The 22,586-nt window shown below is 30.9% G+C and overlaps 1 protein-coding gene across 2 annotated transcripts in view; it reads right to left on the bottom strand.

Moving 5' to 3' along the window:
• Window positions 1-16,826: 16,826 nt before the first annotated feature.
• MPPED2_1 (Metallophosphoesterase mpped2) overlaps window positions 16,827-22,586 on the bottom strand; it is a gene marked incomplete at its 5' end in the record, with an annotated part of 30,642 nt that continues 24,882 nt past the window's right edge. For both annotated transcript variants that reach the window (XM_012937282.3, XM_051213261.1), the window contains one exon: window positions 16,827-17,948. In XM_012937282.3, the coding sequence (XP_012792736.2) occupies window positions 17,276-17,948 (673 nt within the window). In that variant the 3' untranslated portion in view covers window positions 16,827-17,275. The remainder of the gene's footprint in view (window positions 17,949-22,586) is intronic.

Raw genomic sequence — 22,586 nt, 5'->3', positions numbered from 1 at the left:
GCTAAGCGCTTGCTCACGAGACTTAGGGTTCTAGATTCGGTCCCTGGTAGTAGGGTTATGTATGGATACTGCCTCACAGTTCGATACCAGGACGAAACGATTGTCCAGCACTTCCTGATTTTCACTGGTTGTCCAACTTAGACTGATTCGTGATCTGAATAAAAACTAACTGTCTCCACATAAGTCTCATACTGATAAATTTCCATATGATGTTTGGTGATCATATGGAAAAATATAATTTAACAATAAAACCTGTAAATGATCAACATTCTTTCAACTACGCTAGATACTACTGATAGCGTTATAAAACCTAAGTACAAATTTTCGCTTGATCAAATTATAATCTACACCAAAACTAATGTGTTCACAAGCAATTATTTTAATTTGTGATAAACTGTCATAGTTTAGCTTAAATTTATACATTACTTTACATAATCAGAATCTTCAATTTACTACAGAGATATTTATAAGAGAATAATTGAGAATTCATGTTTAGAAAAAATCAATGTTAAACCAACTCCATCCTGTGAGAAAGATTTCAATATGATAAACACTTAAGCTAATACACCCAACTTAATATTGAATTAATCACGATTAACTATTCCATTATAAACTCATATGTAACCATAAAATCAGAGTTATTGAAATAATTTTTTTTTCAACCAAAATGCAAAAATGTCTTATATCTATTAATAATAGACAATTACTGGTTACCTAATCAACTACAGTGAATCTTCATCTATTTGTAATGATTTTATGGTGTGTGTGTGTGTGTATGTTATCAGTTTTATTAATCTTTCATCAAAGCATTACTAATGTTCTGAAAAAAAAGAGCTAGAAAAGAACTTCAGACAAACAAATTTAATACATAAATAAAGTGTCAATCATCTTACGTTGGGAGATATCCATAACTGTTTTCAAACGTCTGTAGAATGTAGAAATGTCCTTAAATTACTTTCAACCTAATCAGCATCTTCGTATGATTCTCAGAAAATGCTAGAAGCTGAATCGTTTACGTTGTTATCTAAACTTACTGATAATAATTACAAATAGTATTTCTTTTTAAAAGCTTCGAGAATCGCAAGATCATCTATAATCTTATAGCCACTTTTTGATTTTTGTAAAGAATGAAGTAAATGCTTTGTCATCTTTCACCTTTCTGATCACGTTCAGGGTCAGACTTTCGATAATCGGAAAGTGTTGGGTCACTAGACGCACCTGGTAGTAAACGCTGAATTCTAGTTAGACATCAGTTGATTTTCTGAGAGATTCGAACCTTCGTCACCCAGTGTCACGGTCAAAATATAATGTGTATATGTGTGATGTAAAGTCTCTTAGACTAATGAGAACCTTTCACTCAACTATTAAGCGTAAAGGAATTTTTCATTCTTACAAATAAGTCAAGTGGCTTTTCCTTCTGTTATGTTAACGCCCTCAAAAAATCACATCCCTCCGTGTTAGAAACAGACTTGTCAAATGTTTTAACTCTACATTAAAACGGTATTTCGCTCTGTTGTCAGAAAACACATGTTAGATAATTTGTTTCTTTATTCCACATCATTTAATTGTAATGAGTGTTCTGGTTAAAGTTAGTTCCTTGAGAATGTGTTGATAACTCTTATTGAATGGAAGATTTTAAATTAATATTTACTACGCTAAGTTTTATACGCACATATGTGAAAGCACACCCTATTGGCCTCATCAATAAAAACGAAATAGCTACAAATTATACGACTAAAGAAGTTTATAGGGGTTCGAATTTCATCAAACATTGACACAGACACACCTGTCTGAATTCTATTCTATGGGTGTTTAATAATATGACCTCTAGTTCCGATTTGACCCTACGATAAAATCTAAACTTCAAAACAAAGACTTTTTGTTTGACCTTTTCTAAATACACACAGTTTAACATTAATCCTGCTTATGTGACGAGCAGTTTGTAAAAAATTAGTGAAAAAAACCATGAAATTGTTTGGAAGCTTCTGTTCAAGCACAGTAAATTGTTGAAAGCTACTATAGAAGGAACACTGACCAATAAATAAATTTTAGAAACTATAGGTAAAACAATTAATTAGATGTAAGACATTAAAGAGGAAGAATGTATTTATAAATCTCAGTGAAAGAATTTGAAGTAAATCCAACGTCTCTCCTGGCAATCTGGTGCAAGCTTTTTCAAGGAAAAACTTATTTCTTATGCCCATCTATTTAATTATACCACATTTTTGAATTCATTTAATTACGTAAAATAAAAATAATTTTTGAGAAATCTTAGAAAAATATTTACATTTTTAGATCAGCAGGTGATTCATAGTATCTTGGAATAACACTGGACCGACTTATTTCGATTTACTAATACGAATTTCTAGGCATTGGAAAATTCTATTATGAGCAAGTCTTTTATCCAGAATATATATAACACCTTGGAGTTATGGCGTAGTCGTTATAGCACTGAACTTGCAAGAAATAATTTCCTAACTTCGAATAATTGACCTATACTTTGTCCAACGCAGTGGGGCAATGAAGCCAAATACAGAAACTCTTATATGTTTTATAGATGAATTACATGAAATTGTTTAGATTCTTGAAGATATTAAACTTTTGTTAGATCCAAGTATTTCCTATAGAATATTACTGAAACTAGAAATGTTGGTTTACAGCAAAAAACTTGTTATATATGACTTAAAATTTAAGATATAATAAAGTTTATTATTTGGAATCCTGTAGGGAAGCGGAAAAAAGGAAAGCCAAAGAACACATTACGTCGGTAAATAGAAGCGGATATGAAACTTGGATAACCACCACACCCATAACCGAAACAATACAAGTTTTTATAAACAATTGTCTACGTAAGACACTCAATGTCCGTTGGTCGGTTACCATCAGTGAGAACACTAAAACTTAATGTACGGTAGAATAATGATATTTTTGTAAATTATTCACAATACAAATTATTGATCCCTACTAAGATCATCAATAATTCAATGGTTACAAGCTTCAACATGGACTAGTTTGTATACTACATGAAATTGTTATACATCTTTATATTCTCACATAATTTAATATTTGGTTGCTTTTTTTTAATACAAATATTCACATAGAAACGTAAGAATGAGAGTTCATTTTAGGCATGTATCTATCTACATGTGTGCATATGTTTGATATTCATGCCTGATTTAGATAAATAAAAATAATTCACACTATACGTATATGTGTATAATTATGAAAATGATGAAATCAGTTAGATCTACTAAAATTAGTCTCATCTATATAGTTTTAGTTTTATACCTAAATCCTATCAACTATGACAGTGAAATATTTGATCTTATTTCTTTTTTCTGATAAAAAACAAACAACAACAACATTCTATTATATTTGATAAACATAATCACCGTGTTACGTAACCAAAGAGAGATTTTTATTTGTCCAAAAATGAGCAAAACTGTATGTAGACAATAAAAAAGAATTTTTTTTATCTCACCATTCTGCTCTCTTTTTACTGGTTAACTGTTTAGGTTAACAATATGATTATAATGACATAAATAAATAATGAAATGAATAAATAAATCATTTTATTAATTCAATTATAGTCAGACATAAATTATACAAACATATTTCATTGATAGTATTTCATTCTATTTTTAGATTCGTCCAGTTCAATTTGTTTGAAATTCAATGCCTATTGTTTGGTTTCGCTTTGTTTCATATAGATTACTATTGATGAATAAACTAGTAGTTGAAAATTGAATGTATCTGACATAGGACTAATGACTTATCTACTTTTCTGTGTTTCACAGCTTTTTAATAATCATCCTTTTAATGGGTATCAGATTAAAAAAGAATTTTAACACTTCAATCAGTTCAACCATGATTCCGTTGACATTTCGTCCTCTCTTAAAGAGGCCTGCAAAATGTGGAATCCTTCACGTATCTGGAAAACATCGTCAATAAACAAGAAGGATCTGATGCAGATATGAAGGCGAAGATCAGCAAAGTAAGGACAGCATTCCTACAGTTGAAGAATACATGGAACTCAAAATAACTGTCAACCAACATCAAAGTGAGAATCTTCAATAGGAACATCAAGACAGTTCCACTGTATGTACGGAGATGAAACTTGGACAACTACCACACCCATAATCGAAATAGTACAAGTATTTATAAACAATTGTCTACATAAGATACTAGACGTCCATTAGTGGGATACCATAGGCAACGGTCTACTCTCGGGGAGAACAAGCCAGCTTCAGTCTGAAGATTAAATTGGGAAACGATGCTGGAAATGGATGGGATATACACTTCGGAAATCGCCAAACTGCATCATGAGGCAAGAGCTAACTTGGAATCCTGAAGGGAAACAGAAAAGAGGAAGACCAAAGAACACATTACGTCGGGATATAGAAGCGGATATGAAAAGGATGAATAACAACTGGAAAGAACTGGAAAGGACTGCTCAGGACAGAGTTGGATGGAGAATGCTGGTGGGCGGCCTTCGCTCCTTCACGAGGAATGACAGGCGTGAATAAGTAAGGAGAAAATACGAGTAAGACTTTGAAGCATAAATTTAAAGTAAGAAAACTAGCCAGGAAAAAAGTGAAAACTAAACATTTCTCATCGTTAACAGAGTAATTCTGTATGACAAAACTGAACAATAAAATAATGATTTGAATATGTCATACTTTTATTTAAGCAAATTGATGCTAAATTCTAGTTGAATATTCTTGATCAATTATTCTTTGAATAAAATTCTACCTTAGTCTTTTTATATAAAAAAATAAATATTCTGCTTTGTTTAAAAATAACATATCCCATCATGAATTCCGATTGAGAAATTTTTTTCTTATGGAACGCAAATAAATCTTTTTCAGTGTTTGGAATTGACATATTTAAAATCACATGATTGTAATATACACGTTAACGATAACCGTCAAATTTGACCACCTAGTGATACTGAAGGTCACCGGTAAATAATATAAATATGATAGAACTGATTACATTATTGAAATGTCAGTTTTAATTCAATATATATATACAATACATCTAATGAAATATATTTTGGACAATAACTGGCAAATCGATACGATATTCTAGAGGATCATATGAAGTTGTCCACCTAAGTTGAAAGCATTTTGATTCTGGGATAAATCGTTCTTCAAATGTTCACTAGAACAAAACTCTTTGGTTTTATGAATTCTGCCGTGAAAATTTCATAACAACAAGTAATGTAACTAGTGTAACTTTCTCTCACTAAATTACAAACTAACTACATTGTGTACATAAATTTAGTTTGTTGTTTTTCTTCATTACTTGTTCGTTAAGTGATGCATTTTTTCCTAGCTAAAAGCTTTTATCACAAATTAACTATAAGTCCAATAGCTTATTAGCAAAAAAAAACAAAACAAACAAACCTAGAACACATATGTATTCACATCCCTAAATTTCCCCAAGTTATAATATATAGAGCAACTGTAAGTCAATACGACAGAGGATGATTGTTTCATTCTCTACGTAGGTGGACTTTACCTGTTACTCTTTTTAACGTTAATATAGTTTATAGCTTCAGTGTATTTGTGCAGTACATATATTTCATATCAATTTTATTTAGTAAATAAATGTATTTGATAATAGTATGTTCAATGTTATTTTTTTTCCCTAGAAGACCAAGTTGACCAGTGTTTACATCTTGTAGATGAAAATTTGCTACTAAACTTGAATAACTCAAATAACAAAGTCTTATATGATATATACAGATGTTCCACAAACGGCAGTGCTTCATTGTCATTTCTTTGTAATTAGATATATAATAAATTTAGTTAAATATTATCTAGCAGTTTTTCGTATACGCTGATATGTAACAGAATAAATATATTGTTTACTGTCACATAGCTCTTTAACATGTGTTTTCAATTGGATCGACCTACAACGTAATTGATCATATGCTTTTGGTTAATATGCTTGCTAATGGCAAAAAGGTCATTTATTTTCTTAGCGAGAATGTAATGGAAGCAAGAAATAAAGAAATAAGATAAACACAATCTATGTAAGACTTCTAATTTACGAGTCCTATAGGGAGTGAGTCATGGGTCAAGCTACTAAGTGGCAATGTATTTGACCATGACACCGAGTGTTATGAATTTCAGTCTTACAGAAAGATAATGGGTTTTTCCAGGAGTGATGAGTACTAACCACCATAAAACGTTGTTTAAGTGATATCCCACAATCACCTTCAGGTTCGTGACATAATAGATAAATAATAAAATAGTGATATATTTGTGGTATCCCAATGAGTAGAGGTTTGGATTTCTAACGTTTTGTAACTTAATGTAGGTCACTTCTTTATGGTATATAAATAAATAAGTCAATTAAATTAACATAAGTTTAAATAGTTTTAACTTGTGGCAATTTAATTCAGTTCTTAACTTTCTACTGAATGTTCAATTTAGTCGGATTCATCAAATCAAACCTTGGTATTGATACCTATGATAAATAGATCTTCCCAAAGGATATTCAATCTCACTGAGATCTACGTTGGTTAGGTTCATGGAACACATCTACACCTGTAATTCTCAATACAGCTAACCATCAATCTCAGTAGAATCAAGAATTGAGCTGTATATTTTGAACAAGTAGTACTTAGTTCACACAGATTGTGATAATTGCATGAAACTTACTAAGAGAACTACTTGTCTTAACAGACTATAACCTTTTCCTGAAAAAGACTTTCATCAAAGCTATTGAATGTACAAACATTTTTACCAAATTTGATGATGGGGAAAAATCCATTTGTGCTATAACTGATTTTCATCACTCAGGAAAGCAAACATCTTGGTAATAGTACTAATAATACATTTAACAAATCCAAAAGGTCAGACAATAACAAGTGATTTACAACTACTTAAAAATATTTTTATCTCAGCAAATAAAACATCAGGTTAAAATATGAATGAAACTAAGTATCTGTTTATTTAAAGAAGTAATCGACATTTTTGTAGAAGTATTTTACAAATGACAGTTATACAGAACGTTATTTTGTCATAGAAACAGTCAAGCATGCACAGATAAAGAGGTTAATGTATTTTTTTGAAAATTTAATAAATTATTTATTTGATTTTTGTATAAAAACTATATTCATTCCATTCATCCAAGGATTCACCTCACCATCCACTGAATTTTTTTTGTATAAATTGAATATTACTAGTTACTATTCAAATAAAAGAGGATTTTAAAAAATGTGGATCACTAAAAGCGAATTGACTGATTTAAAAGTAGTGCGATTACTGCAAGATTTGATGGTTCTATATTCGATCCTTATTGGAGTAGTGAATATATATACATCGGCGAACAATTCTATACTAAGAATTTTCTTTAGTTTTCAATAGCTATCTTGTTAAAACTAACTAAAAATAATTTTCATGCAACTATGTACTAGTAAAATAAAGGTACCACATATACGGATACATTTTCTTAGACAAATGTTTCAGTGAATTTCATCTATAGAATTTAGTTACCAAAGATTAAAAAGGAAAGTTATAAAAAAAATTAGAACAATTTTCAGTAGTCTGAGAAAATTTATTTTTATTTTTAACAAATGAATTGATAAAAACAAATACTCTTTGAAAATAATCATAATAATAACATAGAGAGTGACTAAAATTTTGTACAAAACATTCTTTTGTTCTTTATACGGTTAAATGGTGTGCATGTTGTAGATTAGTTAAATTTACCGCACGATATCTTTTGAAGTTGCCATGACAGAATAAAATTTATTTGTTGTCAAGATATTTATATATAAGATTTATATAAGATGGGCTCCTCCATGTGTGTATACCAATTCAACTGCTCCTGTGGAGCTAGTTACATAGGCCGTACTCAGAGGGCTTTATCCTTGCGTGTTCGTGAACATGTACCAGCATGGTTGGGAAAAGGAGTCACCAAATCGATTAACAGCACTATTCTTTCTCACTTGGTAGATAGTGAACATCATATTAAAATAGAGGAAGCTTTCTCTGTTTTATATCAAGTTCCAAAATATCTACCTCAAGGAGCTAGATTACGACTACTTTACACAGCCGAAGCCATCTGGATCAACTCCAGAAGACCTAATTTATGCATCCAGAAAAAATATATCCAGCCTCTATGTTTACCCTGGCCTACGACTGGATCACCAAATACCTAGACTGAATATTATAAACCTCTTACCCCTTCCTTCCTTCATTTTATTTATTTTCCTTATTATCATTATTTGTCATTATCTATATCTTAATCTTCATATCCATCATTCCCAATTTGTTGACCGTAATTACCTTGATAACACCCCCCTTATTACATATTATATTCACACAACAATATTATTATTATTATCTCAGTTGACAAAATTATTTTCAATTTTGCAATAGTACTATTATATTATCTTATTGTGACTGAACAATTTACTGACCTTTATTGAATGACCTTTCTAATTTGCAAATATTACAATTTTTTGAAGTATATATATATATATCGTAACAGATGCAAACGCTCACCATTTTTTTTTAACACATAACATTGTCAAACTCATTAAAACATGCCTTATTTTTGGCCTTTGTAAAATATTATAATTATGGACTTATAACTGTAGAGCCTGATGATGAAGTTATTGAAAACAATTGTTCACTCAAATATTCTTCGTTTTTGAATATTTATATATAGTTTAATCGGTAAACTTATGTTTAATTTAATTAAAATATTTCAGAAAATAATATATTACATTAATATACCAGAATTAAACTGATTGATTAGTTAAGAAAAAACGATGTTCTAGTCATATTTGTTTGAATAAACATGAATATTATTCACTTGGTATTGTTTTACTTGAATCTTCCCATTGATGTTTTAGGACTGAAATTGATCAGTCTCTTATTGGCATATGTGCATACTGTGCGTATGCCTCGATCTTGCCTCAATTTACAAGCATTATAAGCAATGATGGATAGTGGCTAGCAGTGGAATCCAGGACGGAACGCGCGTCCTGGATTCCACTGCTAGCCACTATCCATCTTTGCTTAAACATGAATATAGTTTTCAAAATAATCGAAGATTCTTATTTTGTCCAATTTATGATTTGTTAGTTGAATGTACATATGCATTTCAGTGCTGATAATAACTTAGGTATCTTTTCACTTTAAAATATTTAACAAAAACATAAAAATTTTGTATTATGTAACATGTACAGCGCTCCCAGGATTCCAATGGTGGTCTAACACTGATCGATCACGATCTAAACGAAACAAAGAAGAATTAACTACTAAAAGGGCAGCAATCATAACAACTAATAAAATTATCAAATTTAATAAATGTATTCATAATTCTGTGTCAATTTATAGGCGATAAAATTGACAGCAGAAATACACTAAGAGTTAAACACTCACAAAGAGATAACTAAAGTTTCAGTGAGAAATTATGATTATTGACGTTCAACCATGTCTGAAATGAGGACGTTACTTGATAACGGTATTAAACGATGTCAGACTATATTGTAAATTGGGTGAATTTGGAAATGGCTTTTTAGATAGCCAGTTACTGATGTAAATAATGATAAATAATGATCACTTCATAGAATACTGTATTGCTTGAATGTGTTAACACATGATATTACTATAAATTCCATACTAACATACATCTTATTTGTAGATATTCAAAAATGTAATAAGATAAAATCTAGTGGCGTTTAACTTCTATTCATCTCCAACCGTAAAATTTTTCAACTATTTTCACACAGCATGGCATATTTAGGCCATAAATACCAATGTATTCTCCACTAGTGTTCCCAAAGGGTATGTAATGGTAGTTTTTCTATGTTAAGCCCATATAACTTATTCTAGCTTCTGGACAGACCAATTTATCCATTCTCCTTGAGTCACGTTTTGACCTTGTCAATTATTTACTTATACAACCCTAACTGTTTTTATATAAGCGTGTGTGTGTATTTCTTATTTTACTAATCACATGTCTGTAACTTACTTTTGCTCTGCTATAAATATCGATTAACGCTTGATTAAATGAAGTTGGCTTACGCACCTTATCCGCCGCGCGTCATCTCGCTTCTTGTTTCGTTTTCGTCGCTCCGTCTCCCTGATTGTCTGTTCAGATCGAAGATTGTATGAAGTATACGCACTAAAACTTCATTCTCGTATTTGACTTATTTATTTCCGTTGTTCACGAACGCGATTTGAGTGGATAATTATATACGACAATTGCCGGGATGTATATTTTGACCACAATCATTCGTACGATATAATAGGGGTCAGATCCCGGGTCACAAAAGCAGTGAGCTTGTCAACAACATCGCTCGATTTAATTGATATCTAAATAAAGGGACCCACTAAAATAGATGAAAAGCAAATTATCAGTATGGGGTTGTAGAGTCCCACAATAGGACGAAACGGCCGTCCAATGCATTCAGGTTTTTAATAGTGGTCTAACATCAGTCGGTTCATGATCTCAATCAAAAGTAAATTATTTCAACTTCTATGATGTCCCCACTCTTATTTTCCAATTTTTAATGTCACAATAGGTTGTTAAGTTCCTTTTTAGTATGCAAGTGAGTACTGTGCGTGATTTATGCAACTAATAAATCAAAAATAAAAAGTCTCGTATTAGTTGTTTTATTTCAAAATAGGTAGCACAAAAGTTTGAGCAGGCCACTGTCAAATCAAAAAGTCACAATAAGATCGTCTAATAAAGCTATGATGATCTTTAGATCAAGTATAATAAAGATGACTTTATTAATATCCATATTAACCAACTAACAATAGACTACACTGGTAAACATAGAAGTTTATAGCGATGCACCGAAACCATAATTTCATCTTTTTAGATTTTCGAAGTTTAGAAAAAAAGAACGTTCACAACTCAATTTATATTTGGTCATCTTATCAATCTTCATATAATGAGTTATATAAATGTTACTTCTTTAAAGCTTTTATTTTCGTAATAAAAAATGTTAACTATAACTAGTTTCCTCATGTTGTTTTGATCCATGTAGATTTTGGTGCAAGTTGGTTGGAGATGATCTACTGGGAGCTTTATATCTAGCTTTCTTGGTAGTTAGAACTCATCAGCAAGATACCTTTTTCATTATTATTCATCTAGATTATAGCACCTATCTGTTTTTGTGTCAAAACCATCAATGTTAAATGATTCCTTATTGATCATAATGTACTTATTTCATGGACATAAGCATTCATTTGCATTTGTTGTACATTACAAGCTTGTGCATACATGTAGCGCATGCCTATTTTTACCTATGGTCTGATTAGTTGTTTATTTTTTTAACTGGACTTAATATATTCTTCATTTGGAGTATAAAAGCTGACTCACATGTAACTATTTGTTTTTTAGGTGGCAGTATTCGAAGATCACACTAAGTTCACCTCGTCATTTTTATCATCTGTTTGTTTGAAAATAAATGCCTGAAATAAATTCTTCTAGAACACTTCCTATTGACTTTTCTTATCACCGTTTCTCAGTGGGGTTAGCTATAGTATTGGATACGAAATTAAATGGAGCATAATATAGTGGAGTCAACCTGAAAGCTAACAGACTTATCAATGAACTCTATGAGATTCGAACCTGCTTCAGTCGTTATCAGAGTCTGAGATTTCACCTCCTAGTTGACTTGAAATCAAGATCATAGGTTTGATTCATATCCAACCGCAAAATAATATCATTCATTTAATGCTAGTGGCCACATTTCAGCTTGATCAATAGAATTCAGTCAGCGCCAAAGAAACCATCTCTAATTATCAGTAGTTACATAAGCATTCACTGATTATTTGTATATTGTTATATTACTTATTTAGCTTATACATTTTACCATAATGCACCAGTAAGTGGGTAAAAAAGGTTACACTTAGTTGAGCGACCTTCCTTGATGTTAATTTCGAGGGTAATTATACCCATGATAGTAAATCCGGTTACATAACAAACTGCTATAAAAAAAGAGTACACTGATGAACTGAAAATGATCACAGAAATTCTCTTATGAATAAAGTCTTTGCACTAAGGTTTGTCACACTATTTTAAAAGATATCATAAATTAAACGTTTCGCTTCTTGATCACTGTTAAAACCTTAGTTAAATTAAAGAGATTATCGAAGGTTTTATTGACATAATAATTGAGTCACATAACACATTCATTATAGTTCCGACCGAGATGTCCAGAAATTTCTAGTTCACATTTTTTATCCTGGCTTAGGTTTTCTTTCAATAATAATTATCATTCCTATATATCAATCTACTTATATTTTGCTATATCCCTTAAATTATCCAGAACTTATAATTGAGGTGACGATTACTTTCATTCAACATTTAGTTGGACAGAAAATCTTCGTATATATCAGTGATCGAAAAATGAAGACCATGAGTATATAATAGACTGTAATCTAGATGAATATCTACGGATAATGAATAGATCTTGATTGGATTGATAAAATAATTAAGCAGCAACCAGATACTTCCTGAAAGTTTTAAAGATTTTCAAATAAGTTTGTCACTGTTGCGAAACTCTTTTAGGAAGTGCGGGTTTATACGCTCAGCTATGAATCATATCCTACTCTTGAGTTAGGGAAAATGGTGCGGCCTATCTTCTCAAATCGAAATAGGTGGAAAGGGGCTGGAACTTGCAACGTACTAATGGAAAAAAATGATTTAACGATTGCTATACTCAGTTGTGAAACGATACAGTTGTAGATTTTTTCTCCAAATCTATGTATTTTTTAGTGACATTAGTTGATTTAGTCTCTATATTAAACAAAAACTATGGTAGTTAGTTATTGTATCCTTAACTTTTACATAGAAAAACACGTTGTCATGACCCCACAATACAATTTATTAAACATGTAATTGAAGTTATATACCATCATTTAGTATATAACAGACTGAGGTAAAACGCCTACAGAGATACTATGACTTCATTTGATTATACCCCTTAAAAAACATACATTTATTGATTTTAATTTTGGTTTAGGCGTTAAAAAAATCGGGAATACTAAAAACCACACATATGTTACAGAATTTTGACAACTGAACATACAAAATAAAAGCGAAAACAGCAAATTGTGTGTGATGACTAGGAGAGGATAAAAAGAAAGCGTAGGTGTCTTATCAACAAACCATAATATGCTTGGACTAGTGCCAGTTAAACTATGTATATACTACATGTACACGAAGAGCACATGAGTGACTCACGTGGTTTTGTAGACATTTGAGCTGAAAAAACAGTGATAAACGATATACGTGGGCGGGGAAGAAAATGCAAATATTATCAGAAAAAACGAGGCAACAAGTTAATTCAATGAAGTTGAATGTAGATTAAAATATATACACTAAAGTTATATGAATCAGCAAATATATCTTAGTTTTTTTCTATAAGAATAATACAAGTGTTATGACGTTATCACTAACCTTTAAGAATGAATAAAATACAAATTAAATAAATATAGAAATAATTCTTAAGATACAATTGCATAAATAATTTTGAAGTACTTATTAGTCAGAATATTTATAAACCGTGCCAACAAATATGTTAATTTCGTCACTATTAATCAATCCAAATGAGATGATCTTTAGTCCATTCACCTGTCACCAAATTAAAATTTTATTGTATCAACTTTCAATTCCGATTGTTAGATTGTCATGATTTCACATTCGTATTTCTGTCAAATGTTATGGATTGATTTTGTTATGAATTTAAGTTGATTTTCTGAACCTATTGTGTCGTTGTGTTCGTTTTTCTCTTTTTCTTTCAGATTCCTTTATATTTACTACTTTTCACTTACCTTCAACGTACAATGTACATCCAAGTCCAATGAAAACATATCAAAGATAGAGTTTTAGAGTTTATGTATATTTTGCCTTCGTGTAAATATTGATCGATTATTCTTGAATGTTTTGTAAATTTTCATTAACTTGAAGATGTTTAGCTCGTTCATTCGTTAATATGTAAGTTTCATCAGAATATTTATTTCAATCCAGTTATATTCCCATGCTAACTATTAAGAGAAATGTACAAAAACAACTAGATTCACCGACTGGTATCTCGTATAACTAACTGAAAAACATGAGACTCTAATTTGGTATTTTTTTCTAGTTAGGACACTCCGCACAAGCTGTTAATTGTTATTCTACTGAATCTTAGTGACCGCGGATAAATGTGACCCAAGTAAAACTTCATTAATATTTCTGTACATTGGATTCAAAATGTTTGCAGTTGAAGACTTGTTTGCACGCAAATCAGAATTGTCACTGAGCTCTACTGAGTTGAAACAAAGGATAAGTGGGTATCTGAAGTTTTCTTAAAGCGATACTTGATTTAGAATCGAAGCAGATCATAAACATTTGCAGAAAATGAGTCTCTCTAAGAAAACATCCGTCAACCCGGCAGAATTTTGGGCGAAAATTGAGTAATGTTGAGGGTTGTGGGAAAGTTCTCTTAACAGCTTTGAGGAAAAATTTATCTTTTCTCACGACAGGTAAAATGAACCCTTAAAGATTGAATTTCGCTTAAATTTAGTTAGATGTTTTGTTTTTATTTTCCTAAATTTGATGACTTGGAATTATGCCAAATGTTTATGAAATGGATAGACTAATTCATTTTGTGTAAATTCTTTGATTAGTAATAAATATAGTTTTTTTAAAAACAAACGAACATTTACAAAAGTTCATAAGCTGCTGTATACAAGGTTGATGTAATAGTTTAATGTTCTTCCAGATTATATACATTTTGTAAAGTGAACCAGGAGGAACAATTAAAGCACTCCAATGTTTTTACTTTGGTGGTAAAGAAAATTGATATTTTATGAATTATATGTGAAGACATCTTGTAACAAAACTAATCATTTTTATTAGTTTCTAATGTATTGTATGCTTGGTACATATTTTTTTATCGCTTATATAACAATCACAGCATTGTTATCCACTTATAAAATCCAAACTTTTATACTAATGTTTTCACATTGAACTAGTTTTTGGTAGATGCGGTTGTCAAGAGCATAACGAAAATCGATGAAGTTACATATTGGCTACTTTGATTGCTTTTGTAATGACGCACATTAAATATTTTGAATGAATATGAACTGGTTACTTCTACATAGGTATTTATCATGTTCACCTTAAAAAGCGTTTGACTGCCCTGATGAAAACATATTTAGGGTTTTAAACAACCTTGCGTAAAATACTGTAGTTGAGCAGACCAATCACAAGTTAATAATGATACTTGTGGGTTTGTTCAATTTACAGATATTACGCAAATAGGTAGCTTGCTTTTAATCGACGATCCACTACCTATAACACAAAGCCTCTATTTCGAGAAACCACTGGGAAGTGATAATTAGCTCGAAGTTCAAAAATTATAACTAAGACAGATCCACCATGAATAGACCAATAACTTCTAGTTCACGATTACTGACTTAAGAATGAAATAACTAAAACTAGTAACAATAATCAAATCGTCAGTATAGGGTTATATTGTTGAATTTCATTAAAATCATAAATCGATCAATGTTGGGTCATCTTTGAAAACCCAGACAGCCGTTTCGTCCTAGTAATTGGCTCCTAAGTGATGCACATTCACGTTCCCGCAAGCAGGGATCTAACCCAGGAACTTCAGTTTCGCGTGGACATTTACCTTCTAAACTACTCAGCATCCAACGGTGTTAATGTCTGACTTCAACAAATCACTCGACCATCTACCATTGTCACTTAGTTATATCCTAAACTTCATTTTCAAGAGCTACTGCGACTCCTAAGCTTTTCATTAGGAACAGCCTTCAATATTTTATCTTGATCTTATCGTGGAGTAGAAGTATAATGCATTTTCTTAATAATAATGAGGGTTCAGAATTTCGATTAGAAAATCGAACCGTTGCACATATATCCACAATATTATTCAAGTTCCATGTAAGATATTAAGAAAAGGACACACGCATTTCCCACATCATAACCTTTCAAAAATGAAAATTACGAACATATCCCGTCAATATTTATGGATATTCAATGAACGTTTACTGTTTTTTAAGATTTTGTACTATTAATGTTGTTTCGGCTATCTCACAAAATGGTTAATTTTTCAACTATAACATCAAACATTCTGATTTTATTTTTACTTGGATCTTGTTGGGTGACACAACAAGTAAGTGAACGCTCTTAAGACTAAACCGTATAATCGTAAAGATAATTTTATAGCGAATAACACAGGCCAACCAACTTACTATTATTAATAATTAAGACATTACAATTCGAACGTACACAATATTTTCAATCAAATAACTTAAGAAAATATTTACAAGCGATATATATACATAGTAAAGATTATATGTATGCAGAACACAGCCGAAACAAAAACGTTCGAGTCAAGTTTGTGTTATTCAGTGGCTTCATTATCTTTAGTTATTCACTTCAGATTGTTTTCTCAAATTTTCACTTGTATATCTACAAGGACATGACAGTATACTTTTTCGTAAGAATCTGCTTACCTTAATTAAACCAAGCATTGTTATTGTTCATCACCAAGAAAATAAGACCATACTTATGAGTGTCATATGCACCGAAATCATAGAATTTCAATGATCACGTGTAGAAAACCAAAAAGCCAGAAATACCACATTTACCTCTGCATGTTCTTTTTTCAAGTTTTAATACTGTACTGTATTTATATAAGTTTTCGTGTCATAAAACACCATAAACTAAAATAATTAACCAAAGAACAGGAACTCAATACGTCATTTCTGACTTATAACCTTTTCGGATATCTTTACACTCATTTGAATCCCAGAATATTCAAAACACCATTTACGAAAATGTTTAATACATTTATTTATCTCATTTAACAGTTATTAAAAATAATTCAGATAAGAATTAGTTTGCTTGTAAAATATTTTCTTAAAAAAATATACAGATTTAATTATTTATGCATAATACACACATAAGGTTGTAAAAAATGTATACTTTGAGTTAACTAGATAAAAATTATATCTGTAAAGTAGATAGAGAAACGTGTGCTACTCTTGAAGTTCAACTCACGTTACATTTTTGCTGCTTCTTTAAACAACGTTGTAAGGTGATAAAACTCAAATTAAAAGAATCAATTCCCGTTATTTCTCCTAACAATTATGTTTAAGTTTATGCATTCGAAAAATGACATGGATATGTGTGAACAATATTACAACAGTTTACTTTATAAATCGATAAAGTTACGTTTTTATGAATAAGTAAAATGAAATGATAATAATAATTGTGATTAATCATGAATTGTACATTCCTGAGTATTTAATATATTTATTAGAGAACTGGCGTATGGGGGAAGGATTACACTTTGATCATCATTGACAACATAAACATCTACAACGATAGGACTGCGACGACAAGCAGAAGAGCATACATTACTGCCAGATAAACCAGTTCCACCGCTAGCATATCCTATATGTGTACTACCACTACATGTTGGATCGTTAACAGCCATTGCACCAATCCCGGCACGCATATCTGGATCATATATAAATCCAATATCAGCGCTGGTATGAGCTACTGCAGCTTTTGAACTCTGTGTCGGTGTAACTACAACAGAACTGAGTGTACGAGTACGCCGGAAAAAAGAACAACCAGTGGAACTTTGGTTAGTTGAAAATAAACGAGATAGTTGTTTTGGTAAACCTCGTTGCCATCTTGGAGGTCGGGGTCGACCATTGGGTTTCGCTGTGTACAGTGGGGGTTCCCGAAAATCACCAAGCGCGTAAGAATACTCATTAGAGTCATGTGACTTGTGTTTAACTGATTTTTTGGAATGACGCCTAGGTAAACCAGTAGACGGAAATGTTGAAGTGAGCTGTAAAGCAGCATTACAAAACAGAGTTCCTTTTTTCCACATCACTCCATACCCAGCAAAATCATGACCACATAGGTGTAAAACAGGTCTGAAACAGAAACAAAGGGTTTTTAAGATAGTAATCTCCTTTTTGAATGGTAAAATGGTTTAATATACTTAAATTAATAACTAAAAAGCAATAACTATGCATTACCTAGTCACAATACAAAACTTCGGATAATATACAATGAAAATTCGTAAACTATTTCAATAGTACATGATTCATGTCAACATTTTTCATAGGTGTGTAGCTTCCCAACTAAATACCATCTATAAAGTTATTGTGCTGTTTAGCCAAAAAACAGTCCGAGTTGAAAGTTTCTTCGATTAACAATCGATAAATTGTTTTTAAAACTGATGTTATATAACTCATAAAATCAATAAGGTAGCTTTGCGTGGTACCATCTAATGATATATGTTATTCAATAATGTTTTCCGGGTTAGTTTAGCTTAATATGCATAATTCCTAATGGAAATAAATAAACGGAAATAAGTTTTGGCTAACAGCAGACTATGATCAAGGATCTATTTATGATGGATTTCTTCACAGAAATTCAGTGCTAATGAAACGTCCACATCCAAAAAATGGAACTCAGTAGAAACAAATCTAGTTATCGATCATTCTCAGACTGATGAAACAAATTTCTCTGTAAGTACTACAATAGTGGATTTTAAAAAGAATACACTACAGTAAAACCTTTCCAACTGTACACTTTAGATAATTGACTGTTCGATATATGTATAATTTTTTTATTTAAACCTTGGAATTTTATCAATGTAATATCAAGATGAAAATATTATCACGGTACAAAATGAAAAGAACACAATACTATTTAATACAATTATCAGAGAGACTATAATTTATGGACGAACCAATCAGATTTGGTATAACAGGTTTTGGATTTTGGCGAGAAATCCATTCATCCGTTTGGCTAGATAGCGTTTTAGCATTTTAGATTACGTCAGTTCATGATGAAAACCATAAATCTAATTGCTAATGCTAACCACCAATTGTAAATCATAATCCTTATTCTTCAAAGTGCTTCACAATCCTCATTTAGCTCTAGTAAGTAGATGGACATTCTCAGGTCACTTTAGCGTCGCTCAAAGGTCGTCCATAAATTATAGTCTCACCCAATTATCATACAAAAGAACAGGATAGTATTAGCAATAATAACAGCAGTAAAATTTTGTTAAGAATGAAAAGTAGATATGTAGATATGAATCAACGAATCACTCTATTATTCACACCCATTAATTAAACATTTTACGTCAATAAAGATAGTAAACATATGTGGTCATGTGTATGTGACAGTGTCAAATTGATTGTGAATTTTAATAATTAAAAATCAATCAAACATACTTTACGCTAAATTTTAATTAAAAGAAAGAGACCAATATCTATCAGGGTTTCCGACTGACTTACGATATTTGCTAATTAAGGAACCATTAAACTGTTTTAATACGAACGTTTCTATTATGGACTCAATAACGACAGATAAAGTATAACACTCAAACAATTAGGCGCTGGCGAAGGAAATGGATGAAGCGTAGCAAGAACCTGATATTGAAGAACAGTTTGAAATACTAGAATTCAGTATATTTAATAACAAAAGCATGACTTTCAAGTATACAGAAAATTAGCGAACTAAAAATAAAGACAATCAGAAAAGGGCACAAGTCATGCAATAAATTGGATTGGAAACAAATCAGTCGCAGTTACCGTACCTAGATAAGATGGTAAACAACGAGAGAACTAGTTGTCTAAAATGTTATGAAACTGATGACAACAAATATTGATCCATGAAGACAATAATTGTTGGTCAGCCAGAGATATATCAGTAAGTTCAAATTTCTTATTGAATAGAAATATATCCTATTCATAAGCTACAAGTTTAAAAGTAATATCATTCACATTGGAACATTGAAAATTGGCTTACGAATTCATAGTCTAAGATATTTAAATAAGCCATTATGATTACTGTCAAGCTAAGTTGTAAAATTTAGTTACATAAATCTATACAATACTCTGTAAATGATCATTTAAAGGGAAATCGCCGCAACATTTTACCAATATTCTTCGAAAAATTATATTGTAAAAGAACTTATTACCTTCTACTTTCCTCAAATATGTTAATTGTAAATTAATTTCTGATATTATTTCCGATATTAAGCTCAATTTTCGAATACTATATACATTGATATATGTATTAAAAAAAAACATGATTTTTCACAGCAATAAAATGGAACAAAACAAAACCGTTAGTTCATTGATAGTTTGGTCATCTGTTTCAACTGTCTAGGGATAAAACTCATTGTGTTTAGGTTGGCCTGGTCTTATTGTATAACTTTAATGAATTTCAAAACTAAATATTTTCAGGTTTAAATGAACTTGAATTATATGGTTTAAAACGGTGAAGTGGAATACAGGTCGTTCGATGCGCAATTTATCCTAAAGAAAAAACTCAAGAACAATACTCGGCATGGCTAAAAGAAGGAGGAAATGGTTTAATAATTGAACACCTTGTAAACACAAGTCACTCAGTCAAGGAGGACCGTGAGTTCAAAGTCATCTACAAGGTAAGTAGAAGGCTGCCAAAAACAGTCGTATTGCATCTTCTCAACATTGCCGAAGCGATAGTCATACATCTGAGAAAATCAGAATTGGTTGTCGAAAAAACACTGATACAACCATAGTCTTAAGGTCTCATGAGTTTCTCTTCTTTCCTTCTCCATACTTTTTTTCCTATACAGCTATCTGCTTCCCCTTCCATCTTCTCTATAGACGTTCTGCCTCCAACTGGTTTATTTCAATAAAGGGAACCAATTGCATGGTTTATTTCAGTTTCTATGATCCCACTGATTACATTTCATCTTATCATGCTGAGCCATTCGTCTCCAGTTATGATTTCCTTACTTATCTTCATGATGAATATTTAAGCCCTTAACAATGAAACTATCATTATTTTCCTTGTTTAAAAATTTTTAATACGTTTGTTAATTCTACTTCACTGCAATCATGTTTAACAGAAACCTATTATCACTATTATTGTAGTTATTGTAATCATCATCATCCTGAAAAAGGGTATATATATTTACGACTGTACATCTTTGAAAATGAATTCACCGAAGAGAGAAATATTCGCTGAACCAATCCTTATTTTAAAATGTTGTTACTCTAATCCACATAAATAATTTAGATATCTATAAAAATGAAAATGATTTGGTAAAGAAAAAATCCAGTGAACATTTATTAACGTAGATAATCGTTTATTATCTAAGACTAGAATTTACTGTTCAGACAGTTTATAAGGTATGATTATGCCATCTGTTAGCGAGATGTAATGATATGAGTTCTTGCAGATTTGACAACAGTAAGCTTCAGATTTGATGAGGAGAGAATTCGACGGTAGTTTAGACTTTGCCATCTGCTAATTCTTACTTCACCCAAATTGATTAACAGCTCCAGTTATATATATGATATTAAGAAACGTTTTTCAACAAGTTGATAAACAAGGAAACACGTTACAGAGAGAAGCTTTTGATCAATGTTTGACTTTGAAAAACAATAAAGTAGAAAACAAGAACTATTGTCATTATTAACATTATTATTATTATTGCTTTTCGCATTCTCATTAATATACAGCATCTGAATCGGATAATCTTAAAAATCACATCAGTTGTAGAAAGCTAAATATCAATATTACAATTGTAACACATTGCCTATCTAGATTGATATTTATAAATACATTAGGATCGAGATTTAAGTCTTGTTAAAATAGAATTTCTACGCTTTCAAGAAGTGATACTAGGAATGCAAAATTCACAATAAGTGTCTTGATTAAAATGGTTACACTTCACGGTAATGAACTTCAAGAAGAAATTGTTCAAATTTGTGAGATATAGGGAGTGAAAGACATAAGTAAAAAACATGGTAGGCGTTATTTAAAAATAATGTTGAGGAATTAATTTATTGGTGAAATTCAGATCGTATAAAGTTTATAAATACTGATCAAAAGAAACTTGCACACTCATTACATGATTGATATATGTAAACAAAAATCTGTAAATTCCTTTAAAATTTTACATCAAGATATATCATTTACCACATCAACAAACATTACGATAAGATTAACAATTGACCCATAACAAATCAACATATCGACAATTTATGCAAATTTGGACTTGTTTTCATGACCGCATATCGCAAATAGAAAAAGGCACAATGTACAAACAAGATTTTAGATAAATAAAAAGGGCGCATTAATTGTTTAGAAATAACATAGAATGAAACAAGATGTGCGATGCAAAGTAAGCACAATGAAGTGATTAGTTCTTTTTAAACACATATAATGATAACCTTACAGTACGTTAATACACTCTGAAATTCGACCGATCGATAACCTGTAGTGTAAAGAACTCAGCTTTGCTGAACAAATCACTTTATAGAAAAAAGACGAGTAAATTAAGTGTAAACTTAATAAAATTATTCTTACACAGATTTTTTAAAATAACAACTTGAAACTATTTTTACTGCATCCAAGTGAAATAACGTCTAGGTCTCAAAACACTTCAAGTTCGAAGTTAGTTCTCTAGAAATACACTTCCTTTTTAACAAAATATTTGCTTTCTTGTTGAGAATAACAATTGTCTTTTCTTAAATATTTCTTGTAACCCAATCAATGTG

This window comes from Schistosoma haematobium, chromosome 3 (genome assembly GCF_000699445.3).
Source record: "Schistosoma haematobium chromosome 3, whole genome shotgun sequence".
Taxonomy (NCBI): Eukaryota; Metazoa; Platyhelminthes; class Trematoda; order Strigeidida; family Schistosomatidae; genus Schistosoma; species Schistosoma haematobium.
The sequence above is the reverse complement of the archived record's forward strand: the minus strand, read 5'-3'. Positions and strand labels throughout refer to the sequence as shown.